A 19,636-nucleotide genomic window follows, 5' to 3' on the forward strand; every position below is an offset into this window, starting at 1 on the left:
TTCTCTGTGTTCCTGAGCCCCACCCCTAATACACAATGCTCCCCCAAGGAGCGTCATTTCGGCAGCAGGTGCACCTGATTTCTCTCCTTGGATACTAACAGCTAGAACAACACACGCCTGTGGAATTGACCCCTCTCAAAGATCAGGCAGGACTCACTCTGGCTCCGCTATCAGGGCCACTGACTACTGACCGCTGCAGCCTGCTCTCCTTTCTCTGCGTTTCCCACAGGGTGGTGGCACATCATGGAATAAAGACACCTCCCCCCCACCATTGACATTTGTTGCAGCAGATGGGCAGGTTTGTGTTTTTGTTTTAAAATAAATTAACTGTAATGTATACTCTGAAGACGTTAATGTTCATTGTGAGTGGCTGTGGGGCAAAGCTTCCTGGGACGGTGACATTTGAAGAAGAAACTAAACTCAGCTGTGCAAAACTTGATGTTGGACTAAACAGACCTTTGGCTTTCCTGATAAAGTCGTACCTTGGTTCTCAAACAGAATACGTTCCGGGAGTCCATTCGACTCCTCGGAAGTGTTCAAAAACCAAGGTGCGGCTTCCGATTGGCCGCAGGATCATCCTGCGGCCAATTGGAAGCTGCGGAAGCCACGCCAGACATTCGGCTTCCAAAAATCGCTTGAAAGCCAGAATGCTCACTTCTAGGTTTTGGTAGTTTGGGAGCCAAGGCGTTTGAGATCCAAGGTACAACTGTACAGTGGTACCTCTGGTTGCGAACGGGATCCATTCCGGAGTCCCATTTGCAACATGAAAAGAGAGCAACCTGCAGTGGCACGTCTGCGCATGCGCGGGTTGTGATTCGTTGCTTCTGCGCATGCGCGTGACATCATTTTGTGCATCTGCACATGTGCGAGCGGCGAAACCCGGAAGTAACCCTTTCCGGTACTTCCGGGTCGCCACGGGACGTATCCTGAAAGAACGTAACATGAAGGGAACGTAACATGAGGTATGACTGTATTCTTAATTTAATTTAATTTAATTACTGAATGATACGGAAAGGACCTTTTCAAGGTGGTCTCTCCATCTTTTATGAGATTTGACCACAGCCTGACACCCTCCCCTTCCTTTTATGCCACAGATAATAAGCACATACTTCTCCTGACCTTCCTCTTTGCCACTCAATAACAGTGGCAAATGGCAACAAAATAGAGATCTCTAAAACTCAGGGCCTTGTTTTATTTTCCAACCGGGGATGCCCATTGAGGTAGTTCTCCCCACCCTCTTAGCCAATCTCCCCTTCCTCTTTCAAATGGCTTCTCGCGTGTACGAGGAGATTTGGCCTCTGAGTGAAGCCCTTTCCGCACTCCAGGCACTTGTATGGCTTCACCCCAGTGTGGGTTCTTTCGTGTTTGAGAAGGTTGGAGCGATGGCTGAAGCTCTTCTCACAGATCAAGCAGTGAAACGGTTTCTCCCTCGTGTGCGTCCTGTGGTGAACGACAAAGGCCGACTTGTCCCGGAAGCTTTTGGGACAGTCTGGGCACTGAAAGGGTTTTTCTCCCGTGTGGATCTTCTCATGCTGAACCAGGCCGGCGTTCTGAGAGAAGCATTTCCCACACTCGGCACACTTGTACGGCTTCTCGCCCGTGTGGGCTCGCTTGTGTTTCATGAGGGACGACCTGTCACCAAAACTCTTCCCACACTCTCCGCACTTGTAGGGCTTCTCTCCCGTGTGGATCCTTTCATGCGCGAGGAGGTTGGTGCGATGCCGGAAGTTCTTCCCACACCCAGAGCACGGGTACGGTTTCTCCTCAGTGTGGATTCTTCTGTGCACGAGGAAAGCGGATTTGTTCCTGAAGCTTTTGGCGCAGTCGGGGCACTGGTGTGGCTTCTCGCCCGTGTGGATTCTCTGATGTCGAATAAGATCGAATCTCTGCCTGAAACTTTTCCCGCAGTCTTGGCAGCGATAGGGCTTCTCTCCCGTGTGGATCCTCTGGTGAGACGCAAGCCCAGTGCGCCTACTAAAGCTCTGTCCGCAGTCCAGGCAAGCAAAGGGCTTCTCTTGCGTGTGGGTTCTCTCATGTGCCGTAAGATGCGATCGCTGGTTGAAGTTTTTCCCGCAGTCCGGGCAGTTGAAGGGCTTCTCCCCAGTGTGGATTCTCTGATGTGCAACTAGGACATTCCTCCTGCAGAAGCTCTTCCCACAGTCGGAGCAGATGTAGGGTTTCTCTCCGGAGTGCATTCTCTGGTGTTCGGTGAGTTCCGCCTTGCAGCGAAAAGATTTTCCGCACTCAGTGCATGTCTCACCCTTGAGGAACCTTTGCTGGACTGGCATGGCAGGGAGCTGGAAAGGAATGGATTTGCCTTCTTCATTATGGGGGTGAGTTTCCTGCTGGTTTTCGGATGCTTCTCCCCAGTCGGCATATAGGGATACAGTCCGTTCTGCTCTCTCTGGCAGCATCCAACGTGGTTCAGCTTCTTCAGAATTGACTGGCAGATTCTTCTTCTCCTCACCATCTGTTAGAGGGGGGAAAGGGATCCTTAGAAAGAGAGATTTTCCTTCCCCAAGGAAAAAGGAGGGCCTGAATAATAATCAAATAAGGGGTTTGGAGCCCAGTTATTTGAAGAACCACCTACAGCAGCAGTTCTCAACCTGTGGGTCCCCAGATGTTGTTGGACTACAACTCCCATCATCCCTGAGCTCTGGCCTTGCTAGCTAGGGGTGATGGGAGTTGTAGTTCAACAACATCTGGGGACCCACAGGCTGAGAAAGGCTGACCTACAGGAACTCACACAGGCCCTAAGTGTGGCCTCAGAGATCCTGATTGCTAGTGCACCTGTAAGGTCAGTTAGATTGGTGGGCACTAGATCTCCAGCCAGAGTCTTTATTGTGGTGGCCCCTCACTTGCATAACTCGCTCTGCAAGAGAGCTCCCCCCCAGCCAAAGACTCCTTACCCAGCCAAGGGGCATCAGCAGCCGAATCCTCCACTTTGGTGAGCGGCCACTCACCAGAGTCTGACAGAGCCCCGTCAGCCTCAGGGGAATCATCTGCTTTCTCCTTGAAGGGCCAGAGGACCTGAAACAGCAGAAAGAACGAGACAAAGAAATGGGTGCGAATTGCTTGAGATTCAGGGGTGGGGAACCTCTGGAGCTTCTCCAGATACTGTGGGACTCCAGTTCCCATCAGCCCCCAGCCAGCATTGCGAAGGGTCAGGGGAGTGGGAGTCCAGCAACATCTGGAGGGCCAAAGACTCCCTGCCTTTGACTGGGTCTGGCCATTGGCCCATCTTTCACAGTATTGTCTACACTGACTGGCAGCAGCTCTCCAGAATCTCAAGGAGACTTTCTTCAGGCAAAGGCTGTCCTCTGCGCTGTCTTTGAAGGGGGATGCATTAAACCAGCTGGGGCAGGATGTGGCAGCCCATCTCAAGACAGGGACTGGAGCACAGGAAACCATCCACATAGCTTCTCTCTTCTCTCTCAAGATGCCAGATACAGAGCCCTGAAGGGCCAGAGACCAACACTGACTGCCTGTTCACAGCAGTGGAAGCTGGTCCATTAGGGCAGAGAGTGCGCTGCACACCATCCTTACTCTTCCCCCAGCAAGTGGCGTTCTAAGGTACACTGCCTCAGAACCTGGAGGTTCTACTCTGCCAATGCAGCCAACCCCTGTTGATTCAGCCAGATCCCATTTTCGAACCATCTAGGGAAGGCATAGGCAAACTTGGCCCTCCAGATGTTTTTGGCCTACAACTCCCATGATCCCCAGCTGGCAGGACCAGTGGTCAGGGATGATGGGAATTGTAGTCCCAAAACATCTGGAGGGCCGAGTTTGCCTATGCCTGATCTCAGTCCAATGCACATTTACAGCCAGCAAAAACTGCCCCAATGGCTAGTCCTCCGGGCTCCTTGCCATTGCTCCTTTTGTTCTTCCCAGGACTGATCTCCTGCCCTCTCACCTGTTGTATTTCGTGCTCGTTCTCTTGCTGCCTCTCCAGGAAATCCTCCGCCAGGCCGACTGCCTGACTGCAAGTCTCCGGCCCGCCTTCCCTCACCCAGCTCTGCATCTCCGGGGGCAGGACGGCCAGGAACTGCTCCAGGATCACCAGCTCCAGGATCTGCTCCTTGCTGCGCCTCTCCGGCTGCAGCCACCGGTGGCAGAGCCTCCACAGCATCCCACAGAGATCTCGCGGCCCCTCGGCCTCCTGGTAGAGGAACTGCCTGAAGCACAGGCGCTCCACCTCCTGGCTGGGAGCCTCCTTCTTCACTTCCCCACGATCCAGGGCCAATATGCTGTGGGTGGGCGGGGGGACGTCTCCTCCAGGGCCGGGCAGGTGGCGGATCACCCTGCCTCGCCCAGTGTCTGGTCGCCCCTCAAAGGAAGCCTGAGCGCCCCTTGGCCCATTGCTGGCCAGCTGCAGGTTTCCTGGCTCAGGCTGTGGAGACCGCACAGCCTTCAGGAGCCCCTGACACTGAGCTCCCCAGCACTCCTCCTGAGCCACTTCCTCGGGTTCCTGCTTAATGTGCTCTGTTCTGGTCCCTTCCCACAATTCCTTGAGGCTCTCTGAGTGGACGGCCAAGGGGCCTGTTCCTGCAGCCTCCTCCGGTTCGGAATCCGATGCCTCCTCCTTCAGCAGGACATCGCGGGGGACAGTCCAGACAGCTGCATTCCTGCGTTCGGACGCCATCACCTCTCTCAACTCCGGGGCTTGGCAGGGGTCACTCACACACTGCTATCCCATGTTTCTCGGTGATGTCAGCTGCCAGGTCCAGGATTGTTTATAAGGCCCGGTGCCTCTGCAAGGAAAGAGAATCAGTGGGAGCTGAAGCAAAAAGTTGCAGCGTGGAAGACTCCTGTTCAGGATACTCCATTCCATTCTCTGCCCCCATGTTTTCCATCCCACCAATCAGCAGCCAGCATTCTGTGCACACTGAGCATGCTCAGTCCTCAGAGAACTGTAGCTCTGTGAGGGGCATAGGGGGTCTCCTCTCAGCACTCTTAACAAACTACAGTTCCCAGCCATGACAGTTTAAAGGTAAAGGGCCCCTGACCATTAGGTCCGGTCGTGGCTGACTCTGGGGTTGCAGCGCTCATCTCGCTTTATTTGCCAAGGGAGCCGGCGTACAGCTTCCGGGTCATGTGGCCAGCATGACTATGCCGCTTCTGGCGAACCAGAGCAATGCACGGAAACACCGTTTACCTTCCCGCTGGAGTGGTACCTATTTATTTACTTGCACTTTGACGTGCTTTCGAACCGCTAGGTTGGCAGGAGCAGGGACTGAGCAACGGGAGCTCACCCCATCGCGGGGATTCGAACCGCCGACCTTCTGATCGGCAAGTCCTAGGCTCTGTGGTTTAACCCACAGCACCACCCACGTCATTGCGCTAAATGCATAGTGCAGATGGCCCCCTGATTACAGCCCTTTCACACGAGAGTCCAGTCCTAGTTTCCCACTGCGCTTTCTCACATTCAGAAGCTGTTTCATTTTTGCAGGGTGGGAGAAGGAGTTGTTGCTGCTATTTCTAATCAACTGGCAATCAAGGAGCCTTAGAGACTCTTAGTGATCTACTGCAAATCACCCCGTCTGACTTCTGACCACCCCTGACATAATGTCCCTGAAGACATAGCCATGATGAAGAATAGTCCTTGATAGACTTTATGTTTAAAAGGGGTGGGACAGAGAAATCCACAGAGGATGTTCCAAAACTCATCAGAGCTCCGTGGAACCTGCATGTTCAGGAGCAGTTTACCTGTGATCACAAGATGCTGGAGGCGGAGAGCAGCAAGAGGTTTGCTGCTGCCTCGCCGCCTCTGAGCATCCCAGAGATGTCTGGCTGCCCACTGTTGGGAGCAGGAGGCTGGTCTGGGAGGGGTCTGTCCGCTCCAGCAGATCCCTAAAGCAAACCTTCCTAGTCCAGGCCAGCTCTCTGCTCCTGCCTCATGGCGCTTACCACTTACCGGATTCCCTCCCGGGAGCTGAAAAATCTCTTTTTCCAGCCTCTACTTTGCAGCAAAAAAAAGCACCATAGAGTCGCTAAGGGGGAGAAAAGGAAGAGGAGGACCTTCAATAGTCATAACAATTTCCGTCCGGAGTGCCGCTCTGGAAATCCCGACTCTCTCAGCTTAACCCTTTGTGACAACCAGAGCACAGAGTAGAATAAAGGGATTCCCCCTTTCTTTTCTATAATTTCTGTGTCATGAGAGAGGAAAAGCCAAACGTTAAAAATAAATTTATATGGAATAAATTCTAAATAAAACCAGCAGTTAAAAGTATATTTCCAACAAATGCTAATTATAATTATAGTTTATTGAATTTATATACCATCCTATACCCAGGGGTATTAAAAAGTAGAGACATCACCTTGCCAACAAAGGTCCGTATACTAAAAGCTATGGTTTTCCCAGTAGTGATGTATGGAAGTGAGAGCTGGACCATAAAGAAGGCTGATCGCCGAAGAAGTGATGCTTTTGAATTATGGTGCTGGAGGAGACTCTTGAGAGTCCCACGGACTGCAAGAAGACCCAGCCTATCCATTCTGAAGGAAATCAGCCCTGAGTGCTCACTGGAAGGACAGATCCTGAAGCTGAGGCTCCAATACTTTGGCCACCTCATGAGAAGAGAAGAATCCCTGGAAAAGACCCTGATGCTGGGAAAGATGGAGGGCAGAAGGAGAAGGGGACGACAGAGGACGTGATGGTTGGACAGTGTTCTTAAAGCTTCCAGCATGAGTTTGATCAAACTGTGGGAGGCAGTGGAGGACAGAAGTGCCTGGCGTGCTCTGGTCCAGGGGGTCACGAAGAGTCGGACACGACTAAACGAATAAACAACAACAAAATACCCTGGGGTCCCAGGGCGGTTCACAGAATAAAATCAAGATATAAAACCACAAAATACCTAATACAAAATAAAAACAACAACCCAATAGCCCCCTCAAAAACACACACACACACATTTTAAAAGGTCATAGGATGTAAGTCAGATCAACCAAAGGCCTGCCAACCTTACAAATCTGGGCAGATATAGACAGATTACACACTAACCCATCTGTAGAAGAAAAAAATGTTTGCCTCTGTCTGGAAGTGTATGTGAATTGAAACCCTCCCCTTGATTATGCTCACACCTTTTCCTCTCTGCACATGCCCAGGTGAAAGGAGAAAGAAGCAGTCTTGGGATGCTTCACCCAACTGCAGTCATCTGGCAGGTGTGGATAAACCCCACATTGCTGAGACCACCCACAGCTGTTTTCAAATGAGCACACTACTCTAAACAGCCATGGCTACACACACACCCCTACAAAATAACAATAATACAGTGGTACCTCGCAAGACGAATGCCTCGCAAGACAAAAAACTCGCTAGACGAAAGGGTTTTTTGTTTTTTGAGCTGCTTCGCAAGACGATTTTCCCTATGGGCTTGCTTCGCAAGACGGAAACGTATTGCAAGTTTGTTTCCTTTTTCTTAACACCGTTAATACAGTTGCGACTTGACTTCAAGGAGCAACTCATAGAACGCGGTGTGGTAGCCTTTTTTGAGGTTTTTAAAGCCTTTGGTGATTTTTGAAGCTTTTCCAAAACTTTCCCGACACCGTGCTTCGCAATACGGAAAAAATCTCAAGGCGACAAAACTCGCGGAACGAATTAATTTCATCTTGCGAGGCACCACTGTATTGGGATCTATAGTTTGTTAAGGGTGCTGTGAGCTGTTCACAAATGCCTATTCCATTCACAGAGCTACAGTCCTCAGAGCCGTTTAACAATAAATCCGGCTTCACAGGGAATTTTGGGAACTGTAGCTCCATGAGGGTGTAATAAACAAAAATCTGCCCTTATTCCCTTATAGGGCACACACGAGCCCTTATAGAGTCCTTTGTAGGTTCTCCATCGGTCGGAGAAAATAACAGAGGCCAACCAGAGAATATTGAGAAGCAAAGCAGCTGGTAAGCCTGGTCTTTATTGAACTGTTGCAACAGGGTGCCCCCTTCACACGCAGGAGAAGGAGGAGGACCCTGAACAAAGGTGTGCCCGCCCTTATATAGACATTTTAAATTGCCTGCCCTGGAGTCCAAGACCACCCCCAGAAACATCATACATCACAGAAGGGGTGTAGCTCAAGACCACCCCCAGATATATCATACCTACATCACAGAAAGGGCAGTCCACAACAGAAATCTGAGTGCGTTGTTTATCTCCTGTCTGGCAGGTTACCTGTTAATGGTCACTTGATTGGATTACCTGGGGAGCCTGGCCAGTCTTTTGTAATGATAAATACTTAGTTCCTGAGCCAGGTCACGGGCTCATCCTATTCATGCACAGACATACCCTTAAGACAGGATTTGTGTCTTAACATACACTTCAGGTTACAGACTCCGCTAACCCAGAAATAGTGCTTCAGGTTAAGAACTTTGCTTCAAGATAAGAACAGAAATCGTGCTCCAGCGGCGCGGCGGCAGTGGGAGGCATTAGCTAAAGTGGTGCTTCAGGTTAAGAACAGTTTCAGGTTAAGAACAGACCTCCGGAACAAATTAAGTACTTAACCCGAGGTACCACTGTGTGTGTGTGTGTATATATATATATATATATGTGTGTGTGTGTCCCTAATTTTTTTATTTCAAGGGGAACAGTGGTCTCCTAGCAACTGTCAGCACCATTAACAAACTACAACTCCTAGATTTTTATTTTTTTTGCAGGGAGGGGAGGCATTACTGTTTATAATAGTAATCATCGTGTTTTAAATGCATATAGTAGGTGAATGCCACCCTATGTTCTATCACAAACGTTTCCCAAGTCGCCCCTTCGCCTTCCCCTTTGAGTCCCCAGTAACATTCTCTTGGTAGGATGAGAGAGACCTCTTGGGAATCATAGGAACAGAACTACCTAAATTGTGCAGTGGTACCTCGGGTTACATACGCTTCAGGTTACAGACTCCGCTAACCCAGAAATCGTGCTTCAGGTTAAGAACTTTGCTTCAGGATGAGAACAGAAATCGTGCTCTGGTGGCACGGTGGCAGCAGGAGGCCCCATTAGCTAAAGTGGTGCTTCAGGTTAAGAACGGACCTCCGGAACAAATTAAGTACTTAACCTGAGATACCACTGTATAGCAATTTATTCATTTATGTGACTACAGCGGCAAGAATATTACTTTCCGCAAAATGGAAAGAAATCCCAGGAAAGGAAAAAGGAATAAAAAAACTTATGGAAACGGCGAAACTTACCGGAAGAATAAGAAATCAAGGAAACAAACTTTTATAAAAGAATGGAAATGGTTTATTGAATATTTACAGATAAATTGTAAACAGATAAAAACACTGGCAGGATTATTGTAATAACCTGCAGCTACATTAAGAGTACTGTACAGTGGTACCTCTGGTTATGTACTTAATTCGTTCTGGAGGTCCGTTCTTAACCTGAAACTGTTCTTAACCTGAAGCACCACTTTAGCTAATGGGGCCTCCCGCTGCTGCTGTGCAATTTCTGTTCTCATCCTGAAGCAAAGTTCTTAACCCGAGGTACTATTTCTGGGCTGGCGGAGTCTGTAACCTGAAGCATATGTAACCTGAAGCGTATGTAACCTGAGGTACCACTGTATATATTTAAAGGAGATAAACAAGTTAAGTTAATTTGAATATGCAGAAGATATTTAAAATAAAAATAAATTTAAGGAACCACAGAAAGCGGGGGAAGGAAGTCAAGATTTAAAATGTCAAAATGATTGTAAAATCAGTGAAATGTATATATCTGAATAGTATAAATATTTTTTTAAAAAAAAGAGGATTGGGAGAGGCGCCTTGCCTGGAACCCTGGACAGCCGCTGCCAGTCAGTGTAGACAGCACTGCACTAAATGGACCAATTTTCTGACTCTGTATATGGCATATTCCTTTGTTAGACTCACCCCAGACATCACCCCCTTCCGCCCCCAAAAGCCAGCAAGCTTGGGAGCTTTCCAGAATTCTTCACCAGAAACTTCCTTGCAGTTTCACGGATAATTTGGAATTTATTTATTTTCTCTCCCTCCCCGCCTTTGCGCCTTTGGAAGGAGGCGCCCAAAATCCACGATTGCTAGAGCAGTGTTTCCCAACCGGTGTTCCGCGGCACACTAGTGTGCCGCGAGACGTTGCCTGGTGTGCCGTGGGAGGGAGGCGGGCGAGGCGGGCGGCGAGAGGCGGGGCGGCGGCAGCGAGGAGAGGCCGCCCAGCGCGGGGCTCTCGCCGTCTGCCTGCCTGGCTGCCTGCGTGGCGCTGACGTCACGGGGCTGTAACGTGCCCCACATAGGCACACGCGGGGCGGCGAGCGAGCTCCCTCCCACATCCCATCGCCGCTCGCTTCGGCCGCCTTCGGGATTCCCTTCACGCCTTCCTCCTCCCGGGTCCTTGAGAGCGCGGGAAGCGGCAGCGCGAGACCGGCGTTGAGCCTGGTAGGTATTGCGCTTGCCAAGGCAGTCATTTGGGAAATGAAAACTTGCAAAGCAAGCAACCAGTTCAATCTGAAGTACGTGTATGCTTAATATCCTGTATCTGAAACCTGTTCTGCCCCCTCCCCCACACTTGGTGCCATTTTCATCTACACATGCAGCAGAGTAAGTTGACCCAGAATAGTACCAATTCAGATGGCAGATGGGAGAATGACAGTGCTGAATGCTTTCCCATGTAGAACAGTCCCTGCAAATAAAAACCTAGCATATTTGGAAGAGGGATGCTAGCCTAACCATTACCTTCTATGCTGTTACTATTTTTTTTATTTTTTATTTTACATAAGTAAAAAGTGACCTTTCCCCATCTGGCATGGTGGTGTGCCTCGAGATTTTTTTCATGAAACAAGTGTGCCTTTGCCCAAAAAAGGTTGGGAAACACTGTGCTAGAGAGACTCTGTTTTCATGTCTCTCTCTCTCTCTTTTTTTTTTTTTTTGCAAAGGGGGACGATAAACAGCGACGGCCACTTCCTGTTCCTTCCTCTCTCTCTCTGTCTCCTTTTCAATCGCTCCAGCAAAACCCATTTGCAAATCGGCAGTTGCAGGAGCTGTTCAGCAGAGCCGCTTCTTTTGTGCGCGTGTTGCTGCGCGCTGCGCTCTTGCAGGCGGCGGTGCGTCCGGAGGGCTTGCGGAGGTAGGAAAGTTGCTTCCCTTAAAATCGTGCTTAGTCTTCCTTCTCTTTCCCCTTTTTTCCAGTGGGGGAGGAGGAGAGACAAAAGGCGAGGTAGTGCAGCGAGGGGGGACAATAGGAAACTCCCCTTCCCTTCCTGGGTGGCTGGAAAAGCTGGATCGCAAATATTTAGATCTCTGTCTGGAACAGGGGAGGAGGTGGGAAAAGAGAAACCTTCATAATCCAGGATTATGGCAAAGGGGGCCTTTTTAAGGTTGCCAATGGACTGGGCAGTGTGCGAAAGCCTGATTTTGCTCTTGGACGGCGGCTGGATGTGCAGAAATGTGCAAGAAAAAAGCAGGTGTGGAGCTTTTTTGCCACACAGGGACAAAGACGCCTGCAGATCGGAATGCTGTCCAAAGGCAGAGCTGCAGGCTGTGTTGGAAAAAGTTAGCAACCCCTCCTACCTACCCTCTTCCTCCTCCTTTTAAACGCAGGTCGATCTGAGAAATGCCCCAGGAAAGAGCCTGTGCTCAGTGGCAGAGTAGCTGTCCTGCATGCAAAAGGTCCAAAATCCCTGCCATCTCCGCTGGCAATGAAATCCCAGAGAGCGGCTGCCAGTCAGTGTAGACAATACTGAGCTCAGTGAATAATAATAATAATTTTTTATTTGTACCCCGCCCATCTGGCTGGGTTTCCCCAGCCACTCTGGGCGGCTTCCACAGAGACCAAAAATACACTAAAAGGTCACACATTAAAAACTTCCCTGAACAGGGCTGCCTTAAGATGTCTTCTGAATGTCAGGTAGTTGTTTATCGCTTTGACATCTGATGGGAGGGCATTCCACAGGGCGGGCGCCACTACCGAGAAGGCCCTCAGCCTGGTTCCTTGTAGCTTTGCTTCTCGCAATGAGGGAACCGCCAGAAGGCCCTCGGAGCTGGACCTCAGTGTCCGGGCAGAACGATGGGGGTGGAGATGCTCCTTCAGGTATACTGGGCCGAGGCCATTTAGGGCTTTAAAGGTCAACACCAACACTTTGAATTGCGCTTGGAAACGTACTGGGAGCCAATGTAGGTCTTTCAAGACCGGTGTTATGTGGTCTCGGCGGCCGCCCCCGGTCACCAGTCTAGCTGCCGCATTCTGGATTAGTTGTAGTTTCCGGGTCACCTTCAAAGATAGCCCCACGTAGAGCGCATTGCAGTAGTCCAAGCGGGAGATAACTAGAGCATGCACCACTCTGGCGAGACAGTTCACGGTTTAGCGGTTTACATGACAGCTTCCTGTTTCTCTGTACAAGGCAAGCAGAAGCTGCCAGCTTTGAGCCTCAGTGGCCTCTCCAGTCACCGTGTGGTCCTCAGACAAAGGGCAGGATGTGGATTTAATTAATTAAATAATAGCAATAATACTGCTCTCCCTGAAACACCCGGAGAGCTTCTGCCAATCAGTGCAGACAGTTCTCAGCTGAATGGACCAGTGGTCCAGAACTCTGCTACAAGGCGGCACAGCACTGACATGGGAACAAAACCGGAAGCTGTCTTATTCCACGTCGGAAAATCAACACTGACTGGCAGAGGCTCTCCAGGGTTTGGGGCAGCAGCTTTTCCCGTTCTTGCCCAGAGGCACTGGGAATCGCACCCGGGATAAGGCAGACGCTCTGGCCCTGAGCTACGGTGCTTCCAGGAACTAGGCAGAGGGCCTTCTCGATGGTGGCGCCCGCCCTGTGGAACGCCCTCCCATCAGATGTCAAGGAAATAAGCAACTCTCTGACTTTTAGAAGACATCTGAAGACAGCCCTGTTTAGGGAAGCTTTTAACGTTTGATGTTTTATCGTGTTTTAAATATTTTTAGGGGAGCAGCCCAGAGTGGCTGGGGAAACCAAGTTAGATGGGCACGGTATAAATAAAGAAATTATTATTATTATTATTATTATTATTATTATTATTATTATTATTATTATTTCCCCCCCCCCACAAACTTGAGTCAGCCCTGGTTTTAAAGAGCCCCTTGGGAGAAGCTTGCAGATTAGTGTGTATGAGGTATAAGGGGCAGCCTTGGGGAAAGTTTTTGGGGAGCGAGTTCCTGTGGCCCTTTCATAACTTATCCTTTGCTCCGGAGGTCATTGCAATGTCAAGTGTTGCATATTCAAAAGAGCATCTTTTGTGTCTGGGTGGGCTAACGGTCATTCCGTCAGGACGCAGGTGGCGCTGTGGGTTAAACCACAGAGCCTAGGACTTGCCGATCAGAAGGTTGGCGGTTTGAATCCCTGCGACGGGGTGACCTCCCATTGCTCGGTCCCTGCTCCTGCCAACCTAGCAGTTTGAAAGCACGTCAAAGTGTGAGTAGATAAATAGGTACCACTCCAGCGGGAAGGTAAACGGCGTTTCCGTGTGCTGCTCTGGTTCACCGGAAGCGGCTTTGTCATGCTGGCCACATGACCTGGAAGCTGTACGCCAGCTCCCTCGGCCAATAAAGCAAGATGAGTGCTGCAACCCCAGAGTTGGCCAAGACTGGACCTAATGGTCAGGAGTCCCTTTAAAGGTAAAGGTAAAGGGACCCCTGACCATTAGGTCCAGTCGTGACTGCAACTAGAAAAGTAGGGGATTTTAAATATATATATATAAATGAAGTGGAAGTATATGAAAATAAACATTGTTTTCCATATTTCCCATTGTTTTGTTTCATTTCGAAAAATAAAATTTTACTTTGCGGTTTATAGTGGTCCCTCTGGTTAAGAACTTAATTCGTTCTGGAGGTCCATTCTTAACCTGAAACTGTTCTTAACCTGAAGCACCACTTTAGCTAATTGGGCATCCTGCCGCCACCACACGATATCTGTTCTCATCCTGAAGCAAAGTCCTTAACCCAGGGTACTATTTCTGGGTTAGCAGAGTCTGTAACCTGAAGCGTCTGTAACCTGGGGTACCACTGTATTATTGTTTATTCTGTTGCTGCTATTTTGAATTAGATCTCTTTGGGGGCACCAAAATCATTGAAGTGCTCAGGGGCCTCTAAAGGTCTTAATCTGACCCTGCAGGAGAGCCACTGCCAATCAGTGTGGGAAATACTGAGTTAGAGGGACTCACGGTCAAACTCACCCGCGGCACAGCGATTGAGTCCTGTTTAGGTTGCTTCTCACTCTCGTTTTCCTTTTTTAGCCTGAGAAACGTATTTTTCAAAGAAAATTCCTGCCGCCGGAGAACAAATGAGTGACAGCAAAGAGGAGGCCACCGAGACGAAAACCCCCGACCTCATGGAAGCGTGTGGGCCCTTGCTGGAGGCGCCCGACGGCCTTTCCGGCTTTCACGACATGGAAGGCATCTGCGAGATCAGCCATCTCCCGGAAGGCCCGCCGGGCCTCCTCCCCGTCTTGGACGAAGGCGGCTCGGTCGAAGGGACGTCCTACATCTGCACCGAATGCGGGAAGAGCTTCTGCAGCATCTCGAGCCTCATCAGCCACCAGAAGAGGAACCACTCGGGGGAGAAGCCCTACAAGTGCTCCGACTGCGGGCGCAGCTTCCACCAGAGCTCGGACCTGGTGAAGCACGAGCGGATCCACACGGGCGAGAAGCCGTACCAGTGCTCGGTGTGCGAGAAGCGCTTCAACCAGCGCTCCTACCTGATCGTCCACGAGCGCTTCCACACGAAGGAGAAGCCCTACAAGTGCTTCCTGTGCGGCAAGAGCTTCTGCTCCAACGCCCACCTCATGACGCACCAGAGGACCCACACGGGCGAGAGGCCCTACCAGTGCCCCGACTGCGGGAAGCGCTTCAGCACCAGCTCGAACTTCGTCAACCACAAGAAGACCCACACGGAGGAGAAGCCCTTCAGCTGCTCCCTCTGCGAGAAGAGCTTCAAGCGCAGCTCGAACCTCATCCAGCACGAGCGGACCCACACGGGCGAGAGGCCTTACACTTGCTTGACGTGCGGGGAGAGCTTCGCGTCCAACTCGGGCCTGGTGAAGCACCAGAGGAGCCACACGGGCGAGAGGCCCTACAAATGCTCCTACTGCGGCAAGAGCTTCAGCCAGAGCATGATCCTCACGCAGCACGAGAGGACCCACACGGGCGAGAAGCCCTGCAAGTGCCTCGTCTGCGGGAAGAGCTTCCGCTCCAGCTCCGACCTCGTCAAGCACAAGAGGACCCACACGGGCGAGAAGCCCTACAAGTGCTCGCTGTGCGGGAAAAGCTTCACCACCAGCTCGGACGTGGTGAAGCACGAGCGGACCCACACGGGCGAGAAGCCCTACAAGTGCGGCACCTGCGGGAAGAGCTTCAGCCAGAGCGCACACCTCATGCAGCACCAGAGGATCCACACGGGGGAGAAGCCGTACATGTGCCTCGTCTGCGGGAGGTGCTTCACCTGCAGCGCGCACCTCGTGGTCCATAAAAGAACCCACAAAGACCGGGAGGCTTTGCAAGCCTAAACTCTTCTGGCCTTTAGGGGGCTTTTTTGAGGGGTGTGGGGAGGGCTTCCTGTGGAATAGGGGAATGGAAACGGCTTTACTCCCCAGTCTGCCGTAGTTGGGCAGCAAAGATCCCATGCAAAAAAAAGAGAGGGAATCTTAGGAGCATAGCTGTCAACTTTTCCCTTTTCTTGCGAGGAATCCTATTCGGAATAAGGGAATTTCCCTTAAAAAAAGGGAAACGTTGACAGCTATGCTTAAGAGCGTACTATGCAGTTGCTTAAACCAGACTTTTATGAAAACAATGTGGAGCCTGTTTTTAGAGGAGTGTGTGAAGCAGAAAAATTTAGTACAGTGGTACCTCGGGTTACATACGCTTCAGGTTACAGACTCCGCTAACCCAGAAATAGTACCTTGGGTTAAGAACTTTGCTTCAGGATGAGAACAGAAATCGCGCAGCGGCGGCACGAGGCCCCATTAGCTGAAGTGGTGCTTCGGCGGGAAGGTAAACAGCATTCGGCGGGAAGGTAAATGGCATTTCCATGCGCTGTTCTGGTTCGCCAGAAGCGGCTTAGTCATGCTGGCCACATGACCCGGAAGCTGTATGCCAGCTCCCTCGGCCAGTAAAGCGAGATGAGCGCCGCAACCCCAGAGTCGGCCACGACTGGACCAATGGTCTGGGGTCCCTTTACCTCGGGTTACAGACGCTTCAGGTTACAGACTCCGCTAACCCAGAAATAGTACCTTGGGTTAAGAACTTTGCTTCAGGATGAGAACAGAAATCATGTGGAAACAGTGGGAGGCCCCATTAAATAAAGTGGTACCTCAGGTTAAGAACAGTTTCAGGTTAAGAACGGACCTCCGGAACGAATTAAGTACATAACCAGAGGTACCACTGCAACCAATTTAATCGTATTATGCATGGGGTGGGGGGGAATCCTGCCCAGCTAGGAAAGAAGCCATAACATTTCCACACTGGCCTGTTCCTGTACTTTGCTGAGTAACGCAGGCGGTAACGCCAAAGTGAACCTGACCAGGTTTCTCGTCGCAGTCAGTGGACCCCTGGCCTGTTTTTAGGGCACATGGGGCGCGATCCCACCAACCTCCATCCTTGACATGCGTTCCCACTTGCATCCAGTCCAAGGGATGGCGCTGTCTGTCGGCTTCTTCCTCTTTGGTCTCAGTGTGGCCCTTGTAGAACTCCGTAACAGGGGATCAAGGCCGGTGTTAGTTGGCTGTGCCTGTCGCTGGCTCTCTGGCGCCACCTGCTGTCGGCCTCCCTGCCTTCCGCCCTACCGATATCAGTGGAACCCAACGACACATTCGTGCAAGGGATCAGAGCATGTATTGTGCTAAGGCACTCTGGGTCACGGGATTTTGGGTGCGGAGGAGAGACGCAGCTGCAAGAGCAACTGCAGGCAGGGAAACAGCTACAGAATCGAACCATCGGTGCAAAAAATAAAGAAATGGGTTTTTCATGCATTACTGTATGTTATTTCATGGTAATAAATAGATGGTTGTTTTGTGTGCAGGCCTTCTTTATCAAGAGCCCTAACCTGTGCACCAGTACCTTGGGTCATGTGGGTTTTGCAGCATTCTGACCCAGACCCAAACTGCTTGATTCCCCAATATGAGGACCACACTTACAGTCGAACCTTGGTTCTTGAACACCTGGTGAGTTGGAACATTTTGGCTCCCGAACGCTGCAAACCCATAAGTGAATGCTCTGGTTTGCGAACGTTCTTTGGAACCTGAACGTCTGACACTGCTTCCGAGGCCTCCGATTGTTCTTCTGTTAACAGCTCTTCATAAGCTGCCCATTCACTCTTTACGTTAAATTTTTTTTCAGGGGCTATTATCGGTGCTTTCTTTTTCTTAAAATGTTTTGGGGTACTCTCATTTTGACTCAAGAAAATCACCGGGAAAGGAAAGGAAGCCGCAGTCAGAGGTGGTAACAATGAAACTGACCAGTCACTGTGCTAGATTCCAACTCCTACTTCACACATTAAACGCTCACTTCCCTCGTGACAGGAAGTGAGGCTGCCATCAGGGGTAGCAACAGAACTGACGATTCACCGCGCTGGAGAAGAAATTAATTTTTATTATTTTAGTTTCTTCTTCCGTTAGATTCACAAAATGTTTAGGGGTATGCATACCCCTGCCCCCCCCCGCCCCAGAAAGAAAGCATTGGGTAATGTAGTATTTTAAATATATGGTGCAAATGTAGCCCTAATGAGCACCAGCCGCCACTACTGGCAGAGAGAAAATGGCCAGGGAAAGGTTTTTCTCCCTCATCAGCTTGGACCCCAAGGCTGAAGCTGAACAGCAGGAGATTCAGAGCAGGCGAAAGGAAGACCTGCACAATTTAAAAAATGGCATTTGCTGACACAAGATGTGGTGATGGCCGCCAAATTGTGGATGGCTATGAATGAAAAGGCAATGACTAGTACAGGGGTCTGCAACCCGCGGCTCCGGAGCCGCATGTGGCTCTTTTACACCTTTGCCGCGGCTCCGGGGCAGATACTAGCGAGGGGAGGAGGCGCATTGTGCGCCCCGACACTCCCCACTGTGGCAGGCGCTGTACTGGCTGTGACGTCACATGGGGGCGGTGCGTGCGTTAGTCACGCACCGTCCCGACGTCACCTTCCCGCCCACTGTCAGATCAGAGGGCAGCAGCGCACATGCTTTAAATGTCGCAATGGTTTTGCGGCTCCCAGTTGTTGTTTTTTCTTTGGAAACGGGTCCAAGTGGCTCCTTTTGTCTTAAAGGTTGCAGACCCCTGGACTAGTAGTATAGTCTGAGGTGGCGCATGAGGCTACCATCTTGTTCGCTCTGGTCACTGGGAGAGTAGGTGGCCATTTGGGAGCCATCTTGTGTGTGAGAGAAATCCCTATTTCCCTCACAGAAATGAGGGTTTTCCTAACAATTAAGAAACGACACTTGCCAGGATTCTTTGGGGGAAGCCGTGATAGTGTGATATGATAGTGCTTTGAATGTATGTTGCAGATGTGGCACAAGTTTTTGCCCTCTTCACATGCATAGGGGAGATGCTATCCCTGTCTTTTCCTCACAGAGCTTGTTTCCAAATCCCTCAAGCATCCTCGTTGTCTTCTGAGCTTCTTCCAATTTGTCTCCATCCTCCTTAAAAGTGTGGTCGCCAAAAGACTGACTCCAGATGAGTTCTAGGTTACTGCAAAATAAACTCCTGTATTCTGCTCTGGTCAGACCTCACCTAGAGTACTGTGTCCAGTTCTGGGCACCACAGTTCAAGAAAGACACTGACAAACTGGAACGTGTCCAGAGGAGGGTCAAAGGCCTGGAAACGATGCCTTATGAGGAACGGCTAAGGGAGCTGGGCATGTTTAGCCTGGAGAAGAGGAGGTTAAGGGGTGATATGATAGCCATGTTCAAATATATAAAAGGATGTCACATAGAGGAGGGAGAAAGGTTGTTTTCTGCTGCTCCAGAGAAGCGGACACGGAGCAATGGATCCAAACTACAAGAAAGAAGATTCCACCTAAACATTAGGAAGAACTTCCTGACAGTAAGAGCTGTTTGACAGTGGAATTTGCTGCCAAGGAGTGTGGTGGAGTCTCCTACTTTGGAGGTCTTTAAGCAGAGGCTTGACAACCATATGTCAGGAGTGCTCTGATGGTGTTTCCTGCTTGGCAGGGGGTTGGACTCGATGGCCCTTGTGGTCTCTTCCAACTCTAGGATTCTATTATTCCTTTTAAGTATTGGATAGGAATTATGAGGCAGATTTCTTTAAAGATGCAGGCCTTTCCACCCAGAATTTCCCCCAGCACTTCAAACTACACAAGAGCGTATTTATTCAAGCAAGGGATCGTGGTTGTACATGGTTGACACAAAATTAAACATTCCAGGCCATACAGGGATGGGGAACCTGTGGCTTTCCACTGGTTCGTTGGACTCCAACTCCCATCAGCCCCAGCCAGCATGGCCAATGGCCAGGGATGATGGGAGTTGGAGTCCAGCACCATTTGATAGGCCACAGGTTCACCCAACCCCAGCCTTCCAAGGATAGTGCAGCCTGGGAGAGAGAGCTTCCATATCACAAAATGTGCACCAGCCTGGATGGAAGACAAAATGCTCATAAGACCTGATGCATTTGGTTAATGGGTGATCTATCTGGAAGACAATTACCGTATTTTTTGCACCATAACACACACTTTTTTCCTCCT

At 50.4% G+C, this 19,636-nt stretch overlaps 2 protein-coding genes across 3 annotated transcripts; one reads left to right on the forward strand and one right to left on the reverse strand.

The window, feature by feature from the left end:
* Window positions 1-1,172: 1,172 nt before the first annotated feature.
* LOC309524734 (uncharacterized protein) lies at window positions 1,173-9,954 on the reverse strand. 2 transcript variants are annotated; one of them, XM_082209704.1, is made up of 4 exons: window positions 9,847-9,954; window positions 3,914-4,751; window positions 2,910-3,030; window positions 1,173-2,470 (listed from the first exon to the last, which is right to left on the reverse strand). In XM_082209704.1, the coding sequence occupies exons 2-4, from the start codon at window positions 4,640-4,642 to the stop codon at window positions 1,239-1,241; spliced, it is 2,082 nt and encodes a 693-aa protein (XP_082065830.1). In that variant the 5' UTR covers window positions 4,643-4,751; window positions 9,847-9,954; the 3' UTR covers window positions 1,173-1,238. The 2 variants fall into 2 exon arrangements, with proteins under 2 accessions (XP_082065830.1, XP_082065829.1); XM_082209703.1 differs by lacking the exon at window positions 9,847-9,954 and adding an exon at window positions 5,915-6,049.
* On the forward strand, window positions 9,885-15,945 carry LOC309525031 (uncharacterized protein). Its single transcript, XM_082210372.1, has 3 exons — window positions 9,885-10,021; window positions 10,817-11,056; window positions 14,188-15,945. Exon 3 carries the CDS (start codon window positions 14,235-14,237, stop codon window positions 15,453-15,455), a length of 1,221 nt encoding a protein of 406 aa, XP_082066498.1. The 5' UTR covers window positions 9,885-10,021; window positions 10,817-11,056; window positions 14,188-14,234; the 3' UTR covers window positions 15,456-15,945.
* The last annotated feature ends 3,691 nt before the right edge of the window (window positions 15,946-19,636 follow it).

The sequence above is a fragment of the Podarcis vaucheri genome (genome assembly GCF_965113315.1).
Source record: "Podarcis vaucheri genome assembly, chromosome: 2".
NCBI lineage: Eukaryota > Metazoa > Chordata > Lepidosauria > Squamata > Lacertidae > Podarcis > Podarcis vaucheri.

Coding starts and splice junctions, on each gene's coding strand:
- LOC309524734 (XM_082209704.1), bottom strand. CDS start 4,642: ATGGCGTCCGAACGCAGGAATGCAGCTGTCTGGACTGTCCCCCGCGAT. Junction 3,031..3,913: donor ACGAGCACGAAATACAACAG/GTGAGAGGGCAG, acceptor CTGCTGTTTCAG/GTCCTCTGGCCCTTCAAGGA. Junction 2,471..2,909: donor TGCTGATGCCCCTTGGCTGG/GTAAGGAGTCTT, acceptor CCCCTCTAACAG/ATGGTGAGGAGAAGAAGAAT.
- LOC309525031 (XM_082210372.1), top strand. CDS start 14,235: ATGAGTGACAGCAAAGAGGAGGCCACCGAGACGAAAACCCCCGACCTC.